Source organism: Leucoraja erinacea, chromosome 20, assembly GCF_028641065.1.
Source record: "Leucoraja erinacea ecotype New England chromosome 20, Leri_hhj_1, whole genome shotgun sequence".
Classification (NCBI taxonomy): Eukaryota; Metazoa; Chordata; class Chondrichthyes; order Rajiformes; family Rajidae; genus Leucoraja; species Leucoraja erinaceus.
Window position 1 is genome coordinate 29497977 of NC_073396.1, and position 24605 is coordinate 29522581.

The 24605-nt window shown below is 41.8% G+C and overlaps 1 protein-coding gene across 3 annotated transcripts in view; it reads left to right on the forward strand.

Annotated features, from left to right (window-relative positions):
- Window positions 1-24605, forward strand: part of LOC129707020 (activating transcription factor 7-interacting protein 1-like) — a 91065-nt gene that overhangs the window by 22269 nt on the left and 44191 nt on the right. For 2 of the 3 annotated variants that reach the window (XM_055651748.1, XM_055651746.1), the window contains exons 2-3: window positions 18161-19152; window positions 22800-22945. In XM_055651748.1, coding sequence (XP_055507723.1) covers window positions 18171-19152; window positions 22800-22945 — 1128 coding nt within the window. In that variant the 5' untranslated portion in view covers window positions 18161-18170. Of the gene's footprint in view, window positions 1-15545; window positions 15590-18160; window positions 19153-22799; window positions 22946-24605 lie in introns of those variants that run through there. The other variant, XM_055651747.1, reaches the window with a different exon arrangement.

A 24605-nucleotide genomic window follows, 5' to 3' on the forward strand; every position in this document is an offset into this window, starting at 1 on the left:
ATATTAAAATGTAATTTGAATTGAAAATGTGGAATTTGAATTTCCAATGATGGTGGATGAACTGATTTTCTTTTGTATTTTTGTTTTGTAATGTGCTCACCAGTTTAATCCTGATTTAATAAGCCATGTGCAGGAAACCGTCATTATTTTTTTGTCTTCTGTGGAGATGCAGTTAACCATTCTGAGAGTCATTAATGTTTCCTTGCCAAATTTATGTTTATTTATTCCTTTAGTCAGGAATGTTTGCTCACATTTTTAAAAGTCACATAAACACATGGACATTACTGGCAAAACAAACAATACCATCTTAATGTTTTTGCAAAATCCATGGACAACTAACCTAGCAATTGAAAAGCTAAAAGCAAGCTCTGGTGTGTTAGCCGTGTTTAGCTGCATGAAAGATCCAGTGATGTTTCTGGTCAATGGTGGTATGGATGACGGGACACTCAGTAAATGTATAGGATAGGTGGGTTGTTGTATAATATTTTGGAGAGAAAAGCTATGCAAAAGAATGGAAAGAATATAAAAACACTTGAATAGGTCGACTCTATCTCTCACTAATGTATATGTAATGCAAATTCCTAGAAGACAATTAAAATTGTGGTAACTGACTTTCAAAATATAAATTTTAAACATCTTATTAGGCATGTGATTGATATCAGGTACAAATGTATCAGAGGCAAGGCAGATTGCAGTTGCTGGAATCTAGAAGCAAATGAAGGAGTAGTTGAAGGAACTTGGAAGGTCAGATGGCATCTGTGGAGGGAAATGACGGGCAATATTTCAGGTTAAGGCCCTTCATTAAAACTGAAAGAATAGAGAAATGGTAAAAGTAAAAAGGTAGGGGGATGGGTGGAGCATGAACAATAAAGCAATAACTGGATTCATATGAGGGGTTGATTGGCAACCCCTTTACCTGCACTTGCACTCTGTCTGGTGAGGTCAACAGGTTGCCAGCCATTTTAATTCTCCTTCCCATTCCCACACCTATCCTTGTTATCCTCCATTATGAGAGACACAGCACCTCATTCTGTCTGAGTAGTCTACAACTCAGCAGCATCGACACTAAATTCGCCAATTTCAGATGTGCCACCACCCCTCTCCCCTTCCCCCGTTCTTTTCTCTCCTCTTATCAACCTTAGCCAACCATGTTCTACTCATCCCCGCTCCTTATCACTTTAATTTTTACTTCCATTCCCACAAACTCACTCCAGTGGATTTCCTTCTTCTTCCCCCCCCCCCCCCCCCCTTTATTGCTCACCTCTTCCCCTCCCTCTATTGTTCCCATCTGCCACCACCCATCAATCATTTCAGCTGTTCACACCTCAAGAGAGTATCAAGAGTATATTTAATTGTCATTTGGACCCCTGGAGGTCCAAATGAAATGTCGTTTCTGCAGCCATACATTACACACAAATAGACCCCAGACACAACATAATTACATTTTACATAAACATCCATCACATAGCTGTGATGGAAGGCCAAATAAACTTATCTCTCCACTGCACTCTCTCCCCCCCGATGTCAGAGTCAAAGTCAAAGTCAAATCCCCCGGCTGGCGATGGCGATTGTCCCGCAGCCATTAAAGCCACGCCGGGTGGTGCGAGGTCGCACACCGGGTCTTGATGTTGGAGCCCCCGGCGTGCGCTTGCAAAGTCCCGCATTCCAAGCCGCGCGGGACCTGTTTCTTAGATTGCAAAATCTGCAGACTTTTATTCTCTACTTATCACTTTTCAGCTTCTGGTATCTCTACCCTTCTCTGAACCACCTTACCATTATCTGCCAATCGACCCCTTCTAACCTGTATCCACCTATTGCTTCCTTCCCCAGCCCATCCCCTCACAATTTCAACCTGGCTACTTTCCCTTTACTCTTTCTATCTGAAGGGTCTCAAACTGAAACATTAACTGTTTATTTCCCTCCACAGATGCTGTCTGATCCAATGAATTCTCTGGCTGCTCATCTTTTTGTTTTAGTGCAAATACATAATTTAGAAATACTGGCTGAACTAGTATTACCACATAATATTACCATAATATTTCAAATTCACCACACATACATTTGCACATAAATTGATGCATTGAAATGAGAACTTGACAATTCATATTGGGACTACTGTGGAATATGAAAGTGCCACGTCTGTAAAGAACTTTAAGGATTATTTCCATAGCTATCACAATATTTCAGCAGAAAAGAGTGTCACGGAAGTGAGGATAAACGAAGGGTGGGGGCGTGGTTAAAGAGTAGCACAGCTTGACTTGCTATCCCCCTCACCCCTAAATGACTAAGCTGATGAATAGGTCAGTTATTAACTTGGGAGAAAGATAGGAGATGCCGTATATGATGCATTGATGTGAAAGTTCAATATCTACCTTGTTCCTGAACACTGTGATGTACTCCTGTGGGCTCTTTGGTGTATACACACCAACATTTTTAGGTTGAAGATTGACACCGAGTGCTGCAGTAGCTCAGCAGGACAGACAGCATCTCTGGAGAGAAGCAATGTAGCAATGTTACAAAATTTTGATATTTAAAAAATCAAGTCTGCAATTTATCCCATCAGATAAAGCATAACAATAAGTTTAATTTGACACATAATTCACTTTCATATCTCAAGTAATAAAAAAGTTATGGCCATTTTCATACTCGGAAATTAGCATCTTGTTCCCTATTGATTTTCTATGGACATAACAAAAAAGCTGTGATCGTGGACAGTCAAAAGCCCATAACCTTTTTAAAAATTAAGAGAACTGAATGAAATTTTCAGATCATAGATTGAACCATTCTGAAACAAATATAAAATAATCTAACTTGGATGACCTGAAATTAAAGCATATAATTAGTTAGTTACCCAATTGTAGCTAATTTCAAACTTCAATTTACTAGATCTAAACATCTATCCATTTCTTAATAAATGATTAACATTTTTAAATAGCCCAAGTGTCCAAATAATATTCAAAAATAATTCACAATAAAACATGATTTTTAAATCTCATTTACATCAATTTATAGGCCAAATGGAAGGAATTTAGTGTTCAATTGCTGTAAATTAAAGTCAATTTAAATCGGCTTTCTAGTGGGTTCATGTGGAACGCGCTGGTTTAGAACGTTCACATTGTGCTAGATTTATGCCCTCAAGTGCCCAGAAAAATACTGCGGGATATAAAGAGCCCAAAATGAGCTACTCGCTATAGAAAACTTTAATTACAGAGTTGTATACATGCCCCATTTAATGTAAAAAATAAGGTACATACCTTTAATTGTTTGCTTTATAAAACCCTGGGGCTGCGAGAGGTTACGGAGTGAGATAGTGGTTTTTAAATTACTCTAACTATTTTACAAGGCCATAAAAACTAATAATACCTTTTGCGACGGGGTCTTTCAGCGATTTTCCGTTAATGATTTACTAGGCTGAACATTTTCGATTGCAACAGCCTAGTAAAAATCGCGTTTTAAACCCGCCCCCTCTAAACAGCGCCAAAATCACACACAGGGGTGGGGCAGATGCTCAGCCACGATTCAGGTAGGTTTTGTAACATACCTAAGCAATGGGTGACGTTTCGGGTCGAGACTTCTTCAGACTGAGGGTAGGTGGAAAGGGGAACGAGAAATATAGACAACGATATAGAACAAAATAATGAAAGATATGCAATAAATAACAATCAAGGAAACAGTCCAACTCTGTGGGCTTGGTGAAAACTACTTATACAGACAATGAAACTCACCATGATGTCAGTGAAACTAGTACAACAACTGGGCTAGGGATGGAGATAGTTACTTGAGTTGCTTTAAGTTACTTTTTTTTTTTCCTTTGTTCTGTAATTCTATATCGCCGTCAATATCTCTCATTCTCCTTTCTTCCGACTCTCAGTCTGAAGAAGGATATTGACCGAAATGTCACCCAAGGTAGACAAAAATGCTGGAGAAACTCAGCGGGGTGAGGCAGCATCAATGGAGAGATGTAATAGGCAACGTTTTGGGTTGAGACCCTTCTTCAGACCAGCATCTGCAGTTCTTTCTTAAACAAAATGTAACCTATTCCTTTTCTCCAGAAATGTTGCCTGACCCGCTGAGTTACTCCAGCATTTTGTGTCTATCTTCCGTGTAAACCAGCATCTGCAGTTTCTTTCTATATAATACTTTTAGGTTATAACCATATAACAATTACAGCACGGAAACAGGCCGTCTTGGCCCTACAAGTCCGTGCCAAACACTTATTTTCCCCTAGTCCCATCTACCTGCACTCAGACCATAACCCTCCATTACTTTCCCATCCATATACCTATCCAATTTATTTTTAAATGATAAAATCGAACCTGCCTCCACCACTTCCACTGGAAGCTCATTCCACACAGCTATCACTCTCTGAGTAAAGAAGTTCCCACTCATGTTACCCCTAAACTTCTGTCCCTTAATTCTGAAGTCATGTCCTCTTGTTTGAATCTTCCCTACTCTCAATGGGAAAAGCTTATCCACGTCAACTCTGTCTATCCCTCTCATCATTTTAAAGACCTCTATCAAGTCCCCCCTTAACCTTCTGCGCTCCATAGAATAAAGACCTAACTTATTCAACCTTTCTCTGTAACTTAGTTGCTGAAACCCAGGCAACATTCTAGTAAATCTCCTCTGTACTCTCTCTATTTTGTTGACATCTTTCCTATAATTGGGCGACCAAAATTGTACACCATACTCCAGAATTGGTCTCACCAATGCCTTGTACAATTTTAACATTACATCCCAACTTCTATACTCAATGCTCTGATTTATAAAGGCTAGCACACCAAAAGCTTTCTTTACCACCCTATCTACATGAGATTCCACTATTCATCAATGGGGACTGTGTGGAAAGGGTCTCAGACTTCAGATTCCTGGGCACACAAATTACGGAGGATCTCTCCTGCACTACAAACCACAGCAGTCAAGAAGGCCCAGCAGCGACTCTACTTTCGAGGATCCTCAGGAAAAACAACCTGGAGGAGAAGCTGCTGGTGTCCTTCTACCGCTGCTCCATCGAGCGTGTGCTGGCGTATTGTATAACCACATGGTATGCCAGCTGCTCTGCAGTGGACAGGAGAGCCCTTCAAAGGGTCATCAACACCGCACAAAAAATCACTGGCTGCCCACTGCCTTCCCTGAAGGACATCTTCAGCTCTTGCTGCCTTGGCAGGGCAGCCAACATCCTGAAGGACCCTTCCCACCCTGGACACAACCTGTTCCACCTGCTGCCCTCTGGCAAACGGTACAGGTCTTTCAAAACTTGCACAAACAAACTCAGAGACAGCTTCTACCCCATAGCCATACGGGAACTTAACAATGCAAAATAAGAAATAACACTCACATTCAACTGAATGGTTCTACCTCAGCTGCTATTGTTATTTATCTGTAGTTTTTTTGTTTTTTTTTAATATGTACATATTTTTACTTTTTCTTGTATATTTAAAATTGCTCTTGTGAATCGCACCGTGGGATTGACTTCATTCATTCATTTACCATGTACGTCCTATTTTGATTTGTCCTGCCAAGATGTAGCACCTCGCACCTATCAGCATTAAACTCCATCTGCCATCTTTCAGCCCATTCTTCCAAATGGCCTAAATCTCTCTGTAGACATTGGAAATCTACTTCATTATCCACAACACCACATATCTTAGTATCATCTGCATACTTACTAATCCAATTTACCACACCATCATCCAGATCATTGATGTACATGACAAACAACAGTGGGCCCAACACAAATCTCTGAGGCACCCCACTAGTCACCAGCCTCCAACCTGACAAACAGCCATTCACCATTACTCTCTGGCATCTCCCATTCAGCCACTGTTGAATCCATCTTGCTACTCCTGCATTAATGCCCAACAATTGAACCTTCTTAACCAACCTTCCATGAGGAACCTTATCAAAGGCCTTACTAAAGTCCATATGGACAACATCCACTGCTTTATGGCCGGTTCTCATGGTGCGACCTGACGCAAGATGTCACCAGAGTGAAGTGGTCGTGGTCCAGCACGAGTTCCGCACGATATAACGGGGGGTAGATAAAGAGTTCCCACGGTATTCTGTCATTTGTGCGAGTGACTTGTCCGTCTCCCGATCTTTCCCGTTAATCGTGAATGAACATCGTGGACTGTAGTGTAGTTAATCACGTGGCACAAATGATGTCACTTTTTTTTCCACACACTATATAAATATCCTCCGTTCGTAGAATTGGCTCATTTGCAGACATGCCTGTACAAAGTTGGTTCGAGTACAGGCTGGTTGTTATTTTCATTGACGCGCTGTATTAGAGACATGATTCCTACTTCAAACAAAGAGGGTGTAAAAGCTGTCTGCCACTACTTTTACATTGCAGCTGCAGGGAGCAGACAGACTTATAAGATAAATTAAAGGTAACTGCAAAAACAGCACTTTTACATCTGTAGCATTGTATGTTTTTAAATCATGCATAACATTAAATTGTTCTCCTGTACATAAACTAATATATTGTTATAGATACTCACATGAGCACCCAGGATACTCCGCCGCCTTCGTCTCCAGCAGGTTGCACTTTCTCTCCCTATTTCTATAATCCTCTCTGGATTTGTCATAGAGAATCTCATTGCATTGGTACCACTCCACCAGTTCCCCCTCTTGTTCCCTGTTGAAGTTATATGGCCTTACCTTCTGCCATCTTCCCTTTATGTTATCGTCTGCTGAGGCTATTGGGGAGGCAACAGCTACTGGGGAGGCAATCTCAAATCCACCTTGATCACCCTCTCCCTGCTCCAAGGAACCCACAGGCAGTGGTATCTCTGGCATCTCCTCTTGCCTCTCCACCTGTCTCTCTTGCTGAGTCTCCTCCTCATTTACCTGCACGGCTAAAAACTTTCTGACTTGCTTTGACCCCTTTCTTTGCGCTTTTCTGAGAGGCATCTCTGCAAGTCTTACTGTGAAAAAGATTCTCAAACAATGACAATTAGGTGGGACGTCTTCGATGGACACATGGTCCATTGGCGATATTGAGACCACCTTTTTTACTCGCCTTATGTCCCCTCTGTCAAGCTTCCGGGTTTACCGTTCGCAGGAGTTCCCAAGGTACCCGCAAGAGTCATTACGGATATCGCGCTGGCATCTGCGTTCATACAATGTTGCAACGCTCACCAAAAAGTGCTCAAGTCGCTCTTGGAGAAATTCAAAAATGTTTGAATTTTCTCCCGACCTTACAAAGTTACACGACTACTTGCCGTTAGCGCCACGGAGGTCCTCGGTGGTCCACGAATGCCGTACTGTTATCGCAGGAGGTTCCCACGATGTTCTAACTCTTGCGTCAGGTCGCACCGTGAGAAAGCCCTTTTTTACCCTCATCAATTTCCCTAGTAACCTCTTCAAAAAATTCACGAAGATTAGTCAAACATGACCTTCTAGGCACAAATCCATGTTGACTATTCCTAATTAGACCCTGTTTATCCAGATGCTTATATATATTATCTCTAAGAATCCTTTCCATTAATTTGCCCACCACTGAAGTCAAACTAACAGGTCTATAATTGCTAGGTTTACTCTTAGAACCCTTTTTAAACAATGGAACAACATGCACTATTCCCGTTTCTAATGACATTTGAAATATTTCTGTCATAGCCCCTGTTATTTCTACACTAACTTCCCTCAATGTCCTAGGGAATATCCTGTCAGGACCTGGAGACTTATCCACTTTTATATTTTTCAAAAGTGTCAGTACTTCTTCTTCTTTGAATCTCATAGTTTCCATAGCTACTCTACTTGTTTCCCTTATCTCACATAATTCAATATCCTTCTCCTTGGTGAATACCGGAGAAAATAAATTGTTCAATATCTCCCCCCCATCTCTTTTGGCTCTGCAGATAGCTGTCCACTCTGTCTCTCTAATGGACCAATGTTATCCCTCGTTACCCTTTTGCTATTAATATAGCTGTAGAAACCCTTTGGATTTACTTTCACCTTGCTTGCCAAAGCAACCTCATATCTTCTTTTAGCTTTTCTAATTTATTTCTTAAGATTCTTTTTACATTCTTTATACTCCTCAAGCACCTCATTTACTATATGCTTCCTATAATTATTGTAGATCTCTCTCTTTTTCCGAACCAAGTGTCCAATTTCCCTTGAAAGCCATGGCTCTTTTCAATTTTTACTATTTCCTTTCAACCGAACAGGGACATAAAGATTCTGTACTCTTAAAATATCCCCTTTAAATGTCCTCCATTTCTCTTCTACATCCTTCCCATAAAACAAAATGTCCCAATTCACTCCTTTTAAATCCTTTCGCATCTCATCAAAGTTGGCCTTTCTCCAATCAAAAATCTTAACCCTAGGTCTAGTTCTGACCCTCTCCATAATTATATTGAAACTAATGGTATTGTGATCACTGGACCCAAAGTGCTCCCCAACGCATAACTCCGCCACCTGACCCGTCTCATTTACTAACAGGAGGTCCAGCACTGCCCTTTCTCTAGTAGGTACCTCTATGTATTGCTGCAACAAAATATCCTGCACACATTTTACAAACTCCAAACCATCCAGCCCATTTACAGAATGTGTTTCCCAGTCTATGTGTGGAAAATTGAAATCTCCCACAATCACTACCTCGTGCTTACTACTAATATCTGCTATCTCCTTACATATTTGCTCTTCCAATTCTCGCTCCCCATTTGGCGGTCTATAATACACCCCTATAAGTGTTGCTACACCTTTCCCACTTCTCAGTTCCACCCAAATAGCCTCCCTAGACGAGCCCTCTAATCTATCCTGCCAAAGCACTGCTGTAATATCTTCCCTGACAAGCAATGCAACACCTCCACCTCTTGCCCCTCCAATTCTACCATACCTGAAGCAACGAAATCCTGGAATATTCAGTTTCCAATCACAGCCCTTCTGCAACCATGTTTCACTGATCGCCACAACATCATTCTTCCAGGTGTCAATCCAGGCTCTAAGCTTATCCACCTTTCTTACAATGCTCCTAGCATTAAAATATGCACATTTAAGAAACCCACCGCCCCTTATTCTCTGTTTATTATCTTTTTCTTCTTTCTCCCCTAGATTTTGGGTCCAAGTGCTTCCCTTCTTTGCCTCCTGCCTCGCACTATGTCTACTAGCTTTCTCTATTTGAGTTCCTCCCCCCAACCGGTTACTCCCAAACACTCCAATTACTGTCATTAATGGACGAAACAGATACTGTGTGACATATGATGCATCCTAGTTATACAGCAGAGAAACAGGCCCTTCCGCCCAACTGTCCATGCTAACGGTATTGCCTGTCTTGCTGCTCCCATTTGGCCGCATTAGGCCCCTATAGCTCTACTACTTGCTTTTGCAGGTATTTGACCAAATGCTTTTAAAATACTATAATTGACTGGAAGATCAGATATACGTATGCTTGGTAACACTTGAATGTTATTACTTCCCATGGGGTGAAATCAAAAAGCTTGAGTGACAACGATGTATTACTGCCGGATGTGCTCAATTATTTCTATGCCCTCATCAAAAGAGGGAAAAATTATGTACCTGCACGAGTGCCCATAGTCCCTGATGCCATTGTGATCTGTTTCTGAGGCTGACATCAGAAAATCCTTCATAAAGTCCTGATGGTGGAGCTGGCTAAATTCACAAAACCTGCACGAGCCAACTATCTGGAGTTATCACAGACATCTTCAACGTCACTACTTCTCCGAAGTCCCCACATCCAAAAGGACATCAATAGTATCAGTGCACAAGAAGAGCATGGTGACATGCCTCAACAACCCGACAGATAGAACATATCCATTGTGATGAAGTGTGATGAAGTGCTCGAGAGGTTGGTTATGAGTCATATCAACTCCTTAGTAAGCATGTGGACCCACTTCAATTTGCCTAATGCCTCAACAGGTCGACAACTGATTTTATTTCACAGGCTTTCCACACTGCCATACGTGTTCCTGTTCCTTGGATAATAGGGAATACAAATAGGCTGTTGTTCATCAACTGTTCACATAACTCAAGAAACAATGTCTCTGCTTATCACTGTGCAACTGGATTCTTCACTTGTTCATCAGTAGATCTCAGTCAATACCAATTGGCAACAACACCTCGCAGGGTCACCTCAAGGCTGCATGCTCAGTTCCCTACACTCTCTCCATACCCATGACTGTGTAGTCAGGCACAGCTTCAATGCCATTGAAGAATAATAACGAGACAGAGTACAGGATGCTCAAGAACAGTCCATCAAGCTTTTAAACTACCCTGCACATCTCTGACCACTATCCTACGTACAGCGTGGAAACTGGTCCTTCTGCCCAACATGTCGCATCTACACTAGTTCCACTTACCTCCTCCTACCTCTTCCATGCACCCACCACCGTTTGTGTGTTTAAAAACAAGTTACCCCTCAGGTTCCCATTAAATCTTTTCCCCTCCCCCCCCTACCTTAAACCTTATGCCCTCTGGTTCTTGATTTTCCCTACTCTGGGCAAAAGACTCTGCTTTTACCTGATCTATTTTTCTTGTACATCTTTGATCTGCTATGGACATGATTTGGTTGCAAAATTATGGGGTCACAACAGATAGGCAGTATATTTATTATTTATATCTACGTGGTAAGCGTTAATCAATTGCTACAAAACAGCAAATTTGTCCCTTCTAACATGAATTAGCCCCTCACAGTAAACTCTCTCTGTATGACCTTCTACTATCCTCACTCTTAGTGGATAGTGCAGGATGCATCTTTCCAGTGCTGCCATCAACTTTGAAGGTGTGTTCTGTGCTGCATCCAATAACATACAAAAATGATGGCTAACCTGGTCAGTCAGCATCCCGCTTTTCAGGGAAGCATGCTAATCATCAATCCTATATTGCAAACAACCATTTAAACTGTTCCCCTTGTATACTCCTATCACGAAGGTAATATGAGGGATAATCTTAGATTGTTACATTGTGACACCATTGCATAAACTGCAATTCATAGATTCAACTTAGCCCTCCCTTATCCTCCTAATTTTTTGCAACCATGGATTGATAAATCTATAGTTTCAGAAATGTTGCCTCACATATCAATCATGTGTAAACTCAGGAGTTTAACATCAATACCAACCCAAGTACTAACTGCACACAATGCTCCAGTTACATTTTGTCTGTGTTAGAGGCACTGTCCATGCACACTTGTCAGTGCAGATTCAGGTGAATACAAGTAGAGTGGTGTGTTCCAACCTCACAGCAATTCTTTGCCCATTAACCCCATGATACATCTTGGAGTTTCTGTCCCTCACCATCACTTTAAACATCCTCTGCATCTCTGACTGAAGGAATACATACAACAGTTGACATCTGTTCTAACACCTCATTGAAATATTTCTCATCAAGCTTTCTTTAAATACCCTGCTATTCATGTGTTTTTTGCTGCTCCAAGCACCAAAATATACTACATTGTAAGGGAAAAGTACCCCTCCGGGAGTGTCCAGATACAGTAGCTTCCCCCCCAAATTCCTGCACTCTAATGTGGTTAAACAACAATGGGTCCACTAATTTGAATCTTCCTATCTGCTACAAACCTTTCCGTCTAAGTAAAATTTGCTTACTACCTCGGCAAAAGACATGCAACTTGACACCACCATCTCTTGTGCTGTTTAAAACAACCTACCATAAGGCCTCCATATTGAATCGCATGCCCACACCCTATGCATAAACCCTTATGCCTCTCTGGTTCATGAAACCTGTTTGACTTTAGTAAGTGTAATCTAATCTTTTTAATCTCAATTATATTCTTCTTTTATTAATCTACGTGCTCTTGATTTGGCTCAGTGCACTGAAGGATTATCATCCATGGCATGCCAACAATGAAATCTTATGGCTGCTTTCCTCGGGCCCAGTTCTTCTTTAATTGAAATCTTAGGCTCCTTATAATCCTATTAGTTGCATTTAATCTACGTGGTAAGCGTTAATCTGCGTGTAAGTAAGAATTTCATCGTTCCATTGCATACAACAATGAAATCTTCTTGCTGCTTTTCCTCGGGCAGTTCCTTCCGTACAACTATAACTTATGTGGAAAAACCTGCCCCTTAAATCTTCTTTAAATTTGTCCCTTCTAACCATGAATCTAGCCCCTCAAAGTTTACACTCCCCTGTTCTAAGACTATCTCTCTACCCTATCAATGACATTCATAATTGAATAAATAATATACTTCTAGCTATCCCTCAGCCTTCTGTATTTTTGTGAGAATAAACCCAGCCTATCTAATCTCAATTTATGAGTACAGCTGCAGTGCCTTGAAACATCCGGATGCATCTTGTCTGTACTCTTTCTCGTGCTGCCACTTCCTGTAGTGCAGAAACCAAAATTGAACACGCTATTCAGAGTGGTGTGTTCAATTTTGGTGTGTTCTGTGCTGCTCCAACATAATATCTCAGTTATGTTCATGTGAAAGATACATACAAAGTGCTGGAGTAACTCTGTGGGTCAGGCAGCATCGGTTTATGAAGGGAAGCATGCTAATCAGTCCACTCCATTCTCATCCATGTAATTTATATATTGACAAACAACAATTCCAGCACTAATTCCCTTAACTTCACTACTGGTTATAAACCTACGGTTAGAAAAGTTCCCCTTGACCACTATTTTTTGCCTCCTATCACGAAGGTAAGATATGAGGGATAATGAACTGAATAGGAAGGAATAGATTGCAACATTGTGACAAGTTGGCATCTGGAGTACACGGCCAGAATGGGAGTAAATGTAGATTCAACAATAGCCATCAAAGGAGGGCTGGGAAATATCTGAAAGGCCTAATTTTTTAATATTTCCTTATGGTTAGAGAGAAGCCATTGGTTCGTTGAATTGATGCCGGCTTTCAGTGCAATTCCGCCAATCTAATAGCAGCGCCTATTAGAAATGTTGCCTCACATGACCAAAGACCTGTTCAATCATGTGTAGTTTCATGGAGTTTACATGTTCTCTTTGTGGCTGTGTGGGTTTCCTTGGGGTGCTCCAGATGTGGTCTCCAGGTGCTCCTCAAATTAGGAGACCAAAACTGCACACAATGCTCCTGGTGTGGTCTCACCAGGGCCCTGTACAACGGCAGAAGGACCTCTTTGCTCCTATACTCAACTCCTCTCGTTATGAAGGCCAACATGTCATTAGCTTTCTTCACTGCCTGTTGCGCCTGTATGCTTACTTTCTGTGACTGATGCTGATGTACTGGGACACCCAGGTCTCGTACTTCCCCTTTTCCTGACCTGACACCATTCAGATAATAATCTGCCTTCCCGTTCTTGCCTCCAAAGTGGATAACCCCACATTTATGGTTTAAATTAAAGATAGACAGGGCTCGACCCGAAACGTCACCCATTCCTTCTCTCCAGAGATGCTGCCTGTCCTGCTGATTTACTTCAGCATTTTGTGTCTACCTTAACATAGGATTTGTTAAAATTTAATGTTGATGGTCGGCACAATAATGTAAACCAAAGGGATGTTTTCATGCTGTTATCCCTACTACAGCAGGGGTCGGCAACCTTGTTCTGCATAGGGGCCAGACGCATATCTGAGCGGATGGCGGGCCACATCTATCACGCATACACATGATCCCGCCCCGGATGGCAGGCATCAAATCACGTGTTCACATAGATCCCGCCCCTTCAAGGACGCCACCCGGAGCACTGGCCCCTAGTTACTATTTACGGGCGCTCAAGAACATGGCGTACCTATGGACCATTGCCTTGGCTCTGTACTGAAGGCGTTGCTTCAAATACTCACACTCACTCGTCCCCGGCCTATTGACAACCCCAATCCCGACAGTAAAGCCCAGACGCAGAAGGTGCGCGGCCATGCCGGCAGCTTTGCAGGATGCGGTACAGCCAGAGTTCGATGCTGCTCTGCAGTTTAAAATGACAAATTATTTGCATTCTGAGACAAAGTGCCCTCGTGGAGTTAAGCGATCTAGCAATATGGTGCCGTTTTGTGCAGGTCAGAAGTGAGCTGAATGACTAGCTTGACATTTTCATGCTGACAATGGCACACAGTTTCCCACATGCTGCAGTTTGGCGAGGCTCCACCATTGCGACCGCCAGCGTAGGCGTCCTTTGCATCACCGCGCCTGGGCGCCACGGTCTGGCCTGGAGATGACGGAAGTCTGCGGGCCGGATAAATACGGGGGGGAAAAATACGCCTGCGGGCCGGATGATTTCGGGTTACGGGCTGCATTAGGCCCGGGGGCCATAGGTTGCCGACCTCATACTACAGCCTTAGCACTCTACTCCTCTGCTGCAGAATATGCCTGCCCTGCTTGGGACAGATCTACACATGCAAAGAAGATCGACTCATCCTTGAATGCCAGCAGCCGTAGCATCACTGGTTGCCTTCGATCTACGGGCATAAACAACGATTACCTACTGGCTGGCATCTCTCCCCCAGACATCAGGAGAGCTGTTGCAAGTAGGGCAAGAGCGTCTGAATCAACTGACAGACGATAGACACCCATTACACAACCATGTGCCACCTCTGAGGCGGTTAAAATCATGTAAGAGCTTCCTAACCAGCGTCAGCCCATTGGAAACAACACCAACTGAAGCTCACCTCCAGATATGGAAGAACAGACTCGCCACTGTCCCTATTGGTGGAACCAAGATGGGCATACCAGCAGCAGAGCGCTTATCACCAGGTGCTGATGAACACTGACTGAACTGGAGATGTCTCAACGCACTGCGAACTAGTGTCGGGCGGTCAAGGGTGACAATGCATACATCGAGCGTACAACAACCTGTGACTGTGGCACACAGACCCAGACAATGCAACACCTACTGCATTACCCATTGCTGGATAATCCATGTACTGCTGCAGACCTTGCACTTAACACTCCAATAGCACAACGATGTGCAGGGCAGTGGCGAGCCACTATATAGCATAAGGAACCGAAAGAAGAAGATCTGACTCCATTCCCCTACATTTCGTTATTGTTTATTCTCTCACATGCTTATTAATACCTATCCCCAATTCCCACACTACATCAATGGGTAATTTGTAGTAACTATTTAATCGACCAGCATCCTTGGAACGTGGAGTGGGCGGGTAGAGTTGCAGTAGCCAGTAGAGAACAGAAATTCCACACAGACTGTCATGGTGTTATTCAAGGGATTATTGGAAATATATTGGAAATATATATATAGAGCCGGTACAAACAAATAGGGTGAATTACTTCCTTCAGTTATAGCCATTCTGTGAGTCATGAGTTGTTTCAAAAAAGTTCTAAATGTTTTTTTAAGAATGTACGATGCAACCTTAATAGCAAATGCAGTAATAGTATGCAGCAGCTCATAAAATAATGCCTTCAATAAACTCCCACATATGACCTTGGTATGGACAAAGGAAAATTCTTGGAACTGTGTAATACACTACCACAAACTGAGAATTATTTGACAGACAGGAAACGGTTGGAATAGGTGGGTCCTTTTCTGAATGGCAAGCAGTAAGGTGCCAGGGGATCAGTGCTTGGCCACACCTTGTCAATATATATCGGAGATCTGAATGAGGAAATTAAATGGTGCATTTCTAAATTTGCAGGTGAAATGGAACTGTGAGGAGGCAAAGAATATTAGAAAGGCAGGTTGGGTGAGTAAGCAAATGTAGCTTAATATGAAGTTATCCACTTTGATTATAAAAACAGATCATTATCTGAATGTGTTGAGAAGATGCATCAATACATAGGAAAACAAGTCCCTGAACACACCTGTGGGAGGTACCTACAGCGGCAGCTCCTTACGGACTGCGTTGGGGAACTGGAGAGGAAGCTGGATGACCTCAGAATCATCTGGGAAATGTTATGCGTGTTGGTGCAAATGACATGGGTAGGAAAAGGAATTAGCTCCTGTAGAGCAAATACAGGGAATTCAACAAAAGTTTAAAAAGCAGGACATCTGGCAGTACTTGATCCCTGGGATGGTGGGACTGTCATATGAGGAAAGATTGAAAAGACTAGGCTTATATTCCCTGGAGTTTAGAAGGATGAGGGGGGATCTTATAGAAACATAAAATTCTAAAAGGACTGGACAAGCTAGATGCAAGAAAAATGTTCCCAATGTTGGGCAAGTCCAGAACCAGGGGCCACAGTCCTAGAATAAAGGGAAGGTCATTTAAGACTGAGGTGAGAAAAAACGTTTTCACCCAGAGAGTTGTGAATTTATGGAATTCCCTGCCACAGAGGGCAGTGGAGGCCAAGTCACTGGATGGATTTAAGAGAGAGTTAGATAGAACTCTAGGAGCTAGTGGGGTCAAGGGATATGAGGATAAGGCAGGCACGGGTTATTGATAGAGGACGATCAGCCATGATCACAATGAATGGCGGTGCTGGCTCAAGGGCCGAATGGCCTCCAGCACCTATTTTCTATGTTTCTACTCTCCAGATTGCTTCTACTGCCACATGAGTGTAAGAACAGGACGATAGGACAGGTGTATGCATGGTTGAGGAATTGGTGCAGGGGACAGGAATTCAGATTTTTGGATCTTTGGATCTCTTGTGTATAGGAAAGGATAGGTTACTCTGAACTGGAAGAAAACCAATATTCTGTTGGGCAGATTTGCAAGTGCTACTGAGGAGGGTTTAAACTAGTTGGTTGAGGATCCAATGCAGGAGTGAAATAGGTGGACATAAAAGCAAGTTCAGTCGACAGGATAGGCAGGCTCATGGCAGCAAGCAAGGAAGAACTGTTGGATTAAATTGCATTTATTTCAATGAAAGAGGCCTAACGGGTGAGGCAGATGAACTCTGTGTGAATAGGTACATGTGACTGGGACATTATAGCCCTTAAGGAAACCTGGCAAAGGAAGGGGCAGACTGACGGAAGGGGCAGAAGGACATTTCTTAATGTTGATGAGGCTGCATTTGGAGTATTGTGTTCAGTTTTGCTCATCTTGCAATAGGAAAGATGTCATTAAGCTGGAATGAGCACAAAGAAGATCTACAAGGATGTTGCCAGGACATGAGGGGCCTGAACCATAGGGAGGGATTGGGCAAACTAGGACTTTATTCCTTGGAATGCACGAGACAAGGGAGAAAATATTTTATAGGTGTATAAAATCATGAGGGAAATTAATAGTATGAATGTAGTCTTTTAACTAGAGTAGAGACATCAAGAAATAGAGGACATGGGTTTAAGGTGAGAGGAGAAAGATTTAATAGGAACCAGAGGCATTTAAGTAACTTGGGGTAGACAGAAAATGCTGGAGTAACTCAGTGGGACAAGCAGCATCTCTGGAGAGAAGGATGGGCGACGTTTTGGGTCGAGACCCTTCTTCAGACTAGCTAGGGAAAAGGGGAAACGAGAGATATAGACGATGATGTAGAGAGATAATGAATGAAGGATGTGCAAAAAAGTAGCAATGATAATGGAAACAAGCCATTGTTAGCTGTTTGTTGGGTGAAAACGAGAAGCTGGTGCGACTTGGGTGGGGAAAGAGAGATGGGGAGGGAGAGAGGAAGGGAGATAGGTAGAGAGTATATGTGCCAGGCTTACTTGAAGTTAGAGAAATCAATATTCATACCACAATGGACTGCACTTGGGCAGTTTACAGCCCAGTGGTATGAATATTGATGTTAAAGGGATCAAATGATGGTAGGTGACTGATAACGGGGTACATAATTGCGTTAAATAGTGGCTGGACCCAAATGGCAAATGGACAACTTTGTGCTCTTAATTTCTTTGTTCCTAACAGTTTAATCAGGCCAATATCAACCACACTAACTCAGTAGTTCCCAGGCCAACTTCTTAACATCACTGTAGAAACAAATCAACATATGCTGATTTATACCAAAGATAGACCATCTTGATGAAGGGTCTCGACCAGAGTCACCTATCCTTTTGTCCCAGAGTCACTGCCTGACCTGCTGAGTAACTCCACCACTTTGTCTACCCTCTCAACATTACTACTCGTCTAAAAAATGTTTGAGATTTATATGTAATTTGAACTTTAAAATCAAAATTTCCAACCAATTTTAATAGGAATATTTGAATTCTGATTGAAATATAGTTGCTGATCCTAACTTAAATTGGGATTAAGGTATTTTAATCATGGATGAATTCCAAAAGTATAGATGAAAGTGAAAACATGAATGAGAATTGTGATAGATTCCGGTTTTAATATCATCTGTTCATGATGCTATTATTTTTTCTTTGAACATTATAGACAATAAAATATGGATGCTGCAAATATTCCTCCACGAAAGGGTTTCAGAGCAAAGAAAACTCTTAAAGTAAGTGACCGCCAGCAGTGGGAATCATTGCTCCGAAGAAAACATCACATTGAGATTGAACAGCCATGTAAAGAATGTAATCATCAGGGAAACAATTTGCAGAGCATGAATGCTGGAAGTATAGATGGTGGTAAATCTAATGAACTCTTCATTTCAAAACATGAACATAATAAGCCTGCAGAATCTGAACTAAACCAGAGTACAACGTTTAATGATAATATCAAAGTCATTCAGACTAAGTTCAAAATATTGCCTGATGTTTGCAGAACAGAAAAACGGCTTGAGAATCAACGGTTAAATAGTCAGAAAAGTTTTCAAATCACTGGTCACCTAGAAACTAAAACGCATCTTCAGATGGAGCATCAGAATATTAGCTTGCTGAAAAAGATTATAACTACATCTTCAAAAACTAATAATCAAAACAAAACTGGTGCACATAGTAGCGCTATTCATTCATCATATTTTGTATTAAAAGAGGACTTCAATGGAGCTTCTAAAACCAATTCTACCAACGCTCCAGAGCTGCTGGATCAGAAAAATAATGTAAACTCCATTAGTTTGGATAAGACACAGAACGTTGATCCAGTCTATCGCATTGTTGATGTTGAAAATCTTAAATATATTTCTTCAATCTCCAATGATAGAACCAGTAAACTGAAGAAATTAAAGCTTTCGCTTGTTCCTATGGTAGAAAATTTGTCCACTGAATCGGAGGAGAACATAATGTATAATATGCAGTTGTCAGCATTACCTGTTACTCAAAAACTAAAATACAAATTTAATGAAAGTTTACGTTCTGAAAGTCTAAGTTCCAGTGTTCCAAAATACAATAATGAAGAAAAATCGGATGAATTCAATATTCACACGGATGATCAGGATGAAATTACATGTACCCCAATTATACTAAAGGAGTTGAAAAGCCCTGGTAAGTGAACTGAGATTTTTCTAATGCCCAGTATTGTTAAGGGCCTGTCCCATGATGCGAGTTCAGCCAAGAGCTCTCCCGAGTTTAAAATAAAATCAAACTCATGATAAGTACCTAGCGGGTACGTCGGAGCATGTGGATGTCTCGTAGAGGCTCGTAATGCTAACGGCAGGTAGGAAACGGGGAAACTCGTGTCTTTTTTTCAACAGTGTGAAAAATTTCCAAGAGTAAAAAAAATACTCATGATGAGGTACCACCAGTTTGATTTTTTTTTAACTCCAGAGAGCTCTTGGGTGAACTCGCATCGTGGGACAGGCCCTTTACACACATTCAAATCACTTGATAAGACAAAGCAATTTATCGTGATCTATCGTTATCTGGACATGTTAGATTGTCAATATGAGGTGGTACTGAATTTCCAGGATTTTTTCCACAAATGTTCCTGGAATTTTTGCTGCTCTCCTGGAAGAACATCCAGCTGTGGTGGAATGGGGAGAGCATTTACAGTGATGTACATAGTAGTTGGGATCATCTTGACCTGTCTATTGTTGCTGATGTTATATTTTAAGCATGGAAGCATGACTTTTCTTTCCCCTACTTCCACTCGCGGAGCTGCTTCTCGGGCGGCAGCTTTTTTCCTCTGAGTTGTAGTCGGCGGCCACATGCTACGGCGACAGCCATAGTCCCCGTGCTTTATATTTATACACATTAGGTGCAGGAGTAGGCCATTTTGCCGGGGTCGGAGCCTTCGAGCCAGCACGGAGCTTACTGCACGCGACCCGGTAAGGCATGTGTTCTCACCAGGTGGGGATGATCATTTACCCCTTCACCCCCCTTCATCAGTCCAACCCGTTCCTGCCTTCCCGGTCTCCATATCCCCTGACTGGGTTGACCGTGCTTTATTTAAGAGTCCTATCTAGCACTCTCTTGAACGTATACAGGAAACCGGCCTCCACCGCCCTCTGAGGCAGAGAATTCCACACACACAACTCTGAGGAAAAAGTGTTTCCTCGTCTCCGTTCTAAATGGCTTACCCTTTATCTATATTACTAAAAGTCTGATCTTGACCACTTCCTGTTGTTCTTTATATTGATTTTAGAAAAATGCTGCCACTTACGGCTGTGATTTTTGGCCAGCTAACTCAGTCCCCCTCTGCTGTGCAGGACAAGAGGATTTTTCCCATCGAAGAAAAAAGAGTTATTAGTCTTTAAAAAAATGTTGAGAATCTCTCTCCTGAAGGCCATGCCCCTTCCGGGGGTCTATAAAACCCAGAAGTGTTGAATGCCTCAGTCAGTCTCTGCAAGATGGGGGAGCGAGAGGGTCACGTCTCTGTCTGAGCTGTGAATAACACTGAACACATGTCGACTAAACTGAGTGTGGTTTCACTGACCTCGAGTGCCCTTAATGTGGTTTGAAAAAGAAAATGTTGTTGGTTTGAAATAAAGCACAGCAAATGGTTGGTGGTGGTTGGTTTGAAATAAAGCACAGCAAATGGTTGGTGGTGGTTGGTTTGAAATAAAAACACAGCAAATGGTTGGTTTGAAATGGCAAATGATTAAAAGTCTAAACTTGAGAACTTCCTGTTTGCACTGTATATTAATTTTAGATAAAACGCTACCACTTACGGCTGTGATTTTTGGCCAACTTACTCAGTCCCCCTCTGCTCATCACGTGCAGAGGATTCTTCCCATCAATGAAAAATAAAAGTGCTATTAGGTTTTTAAAAATGTTGAGAATCTCTATCCTGTCAATCACACCATGAAGGCCAGGCCCCTTCTGATGGGATGGGGGAGGGATTATAAAACCCAGAAGTGTGGGTGTGGCTCAGTCTCAGCAAGATGGGGGAGGGAGAGGTCTCGACTGTATGAGCTGTGAATCAACCAAACCCACTGAATGTCTACTGAACTGTGAGTGTGGTGTTTATGTGGTGTTTTATGGTGGTTTCACCCTGCTTTAAATGGTATGAAACTGCACTTGAATTTGGTGGCCTTGCACCCTCCTTGAAGTGGTACGAAGCTGCACTTGAATTTGGTGGCTTTGCACCCTGCTTGAAATGGCATGAAACTGCCCTTGAATTTGGTGGCCTTGCATCCTGCTTGAAATGGCATGAAACTGCACTTGCATTTGGTGGCCTTGCACCCTGCTTGGTGTCATGAAATTGTACTTGCATTTGGTGGCCTTGCACCTTGCTTGAAGTGGCATGAAACTGCACTTGAATTTGGTGGCCTTGCAGTTTCATACCACTCCATGCTGGGTGCAAGTCCACCAAATTCAAGTATTTCATACCACTTCATGCTGTGTGCACTTGAATTTGGTGGCCTTGCACCCTGCTTGAAGTGGTATGAAACTGCATTTGCACAAATGGTACGAAACTAGCACATCAGGCTTGAGTGACTGAGCTGCCACCCCAAGAATCCACTAGCCCTCTGGAAACCAGTCCCTTCAGCCCACAACACCCATACTAGCACTCCAGAAAGCGCCCCCTCCACCAGCCACCAATATTGGAATTGGTGGAGAGGTGGAATATTGAATTGGGGACCAGCCCTCCCGTGTGAACATGAGGCCCAACGGGTCCCACTTAATCTAGTTCTTAAACTGTGGCCCCTGGTTCTGGACTACCCCAACATCGGGAACATGTTTCCTGCCTCTAGCGTGTCCAAACTCTAAATAATCTTATGTTTCAATAAGATACCCTCGCATCCTTCTAAACTCCAGAGTATACTAGCCCAGCCGTTCCATTCTCTCAGCATATGACAGTCCCGCCATCCCTGGAATTAACCTTGTAAACCTATGCTACACTCCCTCAATAACAAGAATGTCCTTCTTCAAATTTGGGGACCAAAACTGCACACAATATTCCAGCTGTGGTCTCACTAGGACCCCATACAAATGCAGAAGGACCTCTTTGCTCCTATACTCAACTCCTCTTGTTATAAAGGCCAATATGCCATTTGTTTTCTTCACTGCCTGCTGTACCTGCATGCTTACTTTCATTGACTGATGAACAAGGACCCCCAGATCCCGTTGTACTTCCCCTTTTCCTGACGACATCATTTAGATAGTAATCTGCCTTCCTGTTTTTGCTACCAAAGTGGATAACCTCACATTTATCCACATTAAACTGCATCTGCCCCTCACCCAACCTGTCCAAGTCACCCTGCATTTGAAGTTTTAACATGTAAGAACAGTAGAACCAAATCTGTTCCAGTGCCAGAACGTATACAAAATTGTATCTGACTAGAATGTGCAACCCTGGCCCAGAAATTCAATCATATAATAAACGCATATAATCAATTGTGATTCATGTTTGGTAAAGCAATAGCATTTCATGTTGAAAAATTAAATCACAAGGTTACTGCTCTACCTTTCTTTTAAAATCAAGATATCTTCTCAAAAGAGAGGTGGCCAAATAGTCACAGTATTCCAGGTAAGGTCTAACCAGATCTTAAAAAGGGGGATCTGTTATATTCGAGCTTCCCACGTATAAAAAATAATTCTATTGTCTATTTTTGCTTTTGATTATATTATCGTGAAGTCTACGTTAGAAGTTGACAGTAGAGAATTCCAAAAATAGAAACAATGGCGTTCGTTAATGAGGAAAATAATGTATTTACAACTTTTTCTCTATAATTTTACGTTACCTGAAGATCGACCTCGCAAAAAGAGGACACATTCTAGTGAAAAAAAACATAAGCGGAAGAAAATCAGGACATCACATAATGTGAACAGTGGCCATCTCAACTTAAGTTTTGATAAAAGTACAGAGACTACCAAGAAGATAACCTGGGATGAGGTGATCTTAGTTTTACTTTAGTTTTTAATTGAGATTATTTGGGAATTTCCTAATAAAATTAATGCTCAATCAAATAAGTTGTTAATTGAAAAGCAAATGTGTTTCTCAAGTTTGTCTCAAAGCATCATTGTGGCCAATAATATGCTTCCTTAAATTTGCAGTGAACAATTACATTTTGGGGTATCACCATTAAATCTTGATATTCTTTCAATTATTAAATGGCAGTGGATTAAATAGTATTGCTTAATGTATTTATTATAGAGCAAAATTCGATTCCACTTCATATGATTTACAGTTAGCGAGTTTTGCCGTGAAGCTATACAAAGGACATTTGTAGACCCTTCACTCACAACTTATTCATTTGTAAATGTGTTAACACAGAAGGTCTATCAGCCCTCCCTTGCATGTTCAACTTATCACCAATCAACTTCTGGGTCCACCTCTCCCTGATTTAGACTCTGTCTCATCCCTCCCACTCACTTCTATACACTGCTATCTTCCTTCTATGCTCTGTCTTGATGCAGTGTCATAATTGACCATCCTCTTGCCTCCACGATGCTTAAATTGCTAAATTCTTCCAGCAGTTTATTTATGGACAGGAAATTGAATTGCATGAAGGGAAGTTGAACATGCAATGAGACCGGAGTTTGAGAGGAACAGGGATAATCAGAAAAAGGACCGTGAAGTAATTGGAAGCTGTTCCTGGGGGATGATGTAATGAGATCCATTGCAAAGGAATATACATAAACAGGGTCCTACCTGCAAAACCACACCGTCTCCACATAGTGGATAAAGTAAAATTTGCCCTCTCTAACATTAAAGCAGGCATCGACTCTCCAACATTCACTGTGATATTGGGCCCTACCCTTCACACAAGCAAATTTGGCACAGATTATATCAAAATCTGTGGTTCACACTGAGCATCCTCAGCAACTTCTATGCCGAAATATGTTCCAAGAATGGAAGACCTGGATTGAGATGTCCATTTGCATGAATCATTAAAGGTTAACACGCAGGTGCAAAAAACATCTGTGAAGTCAAAAGGAAATTTAGAGAACAAGGGTAAAGATGCCCTGCTGAAAATGTGGTCTGAGTGAGACCCTCACTTAGAAGATTATGTATTATCCCTTTTTAAGAAGAACTGTTACTAAGAAGAACTGCACAAATATTCACCAGATTGATTCACTGAAAAAGATGGATGCAAAAATAAGTCAGCTGAGCTTACACTGCCTGGAGTTCAGAAGCATGAGGAGTGACCTCGTTAAAACAGACAAAAATTTCACGGAGCTTGGCATGATAGTTGGAGCTAATGTTTCTCCACTCCGGAAAGCATCCACGGAATAAGGAGCCAGCCCTTCAGAGCTGAAATTAAAAGATTTGTTCATGCAGAGGAATGTGAATCTTCTGAAATCTCTAGTGCAAGGACTGCTGAGGCTCAGCTGTTGAATATATTCATTAGAAATTAAAGAATCAAGGGAAAGAGTTTTTACAGAAAATAAATGCTGAAGTAAAAGATCAACATGCTAAAGTAAAAGATCCTATTTTTATGTTACAAACGCTACAAGGCCTACTTCTGAAATCTCTCAAGAATCAAATTTAAAGAATTGTACAGCAAACACCACAAAGCATAATTGGGTATTCAATAAAACATTGGACTCAA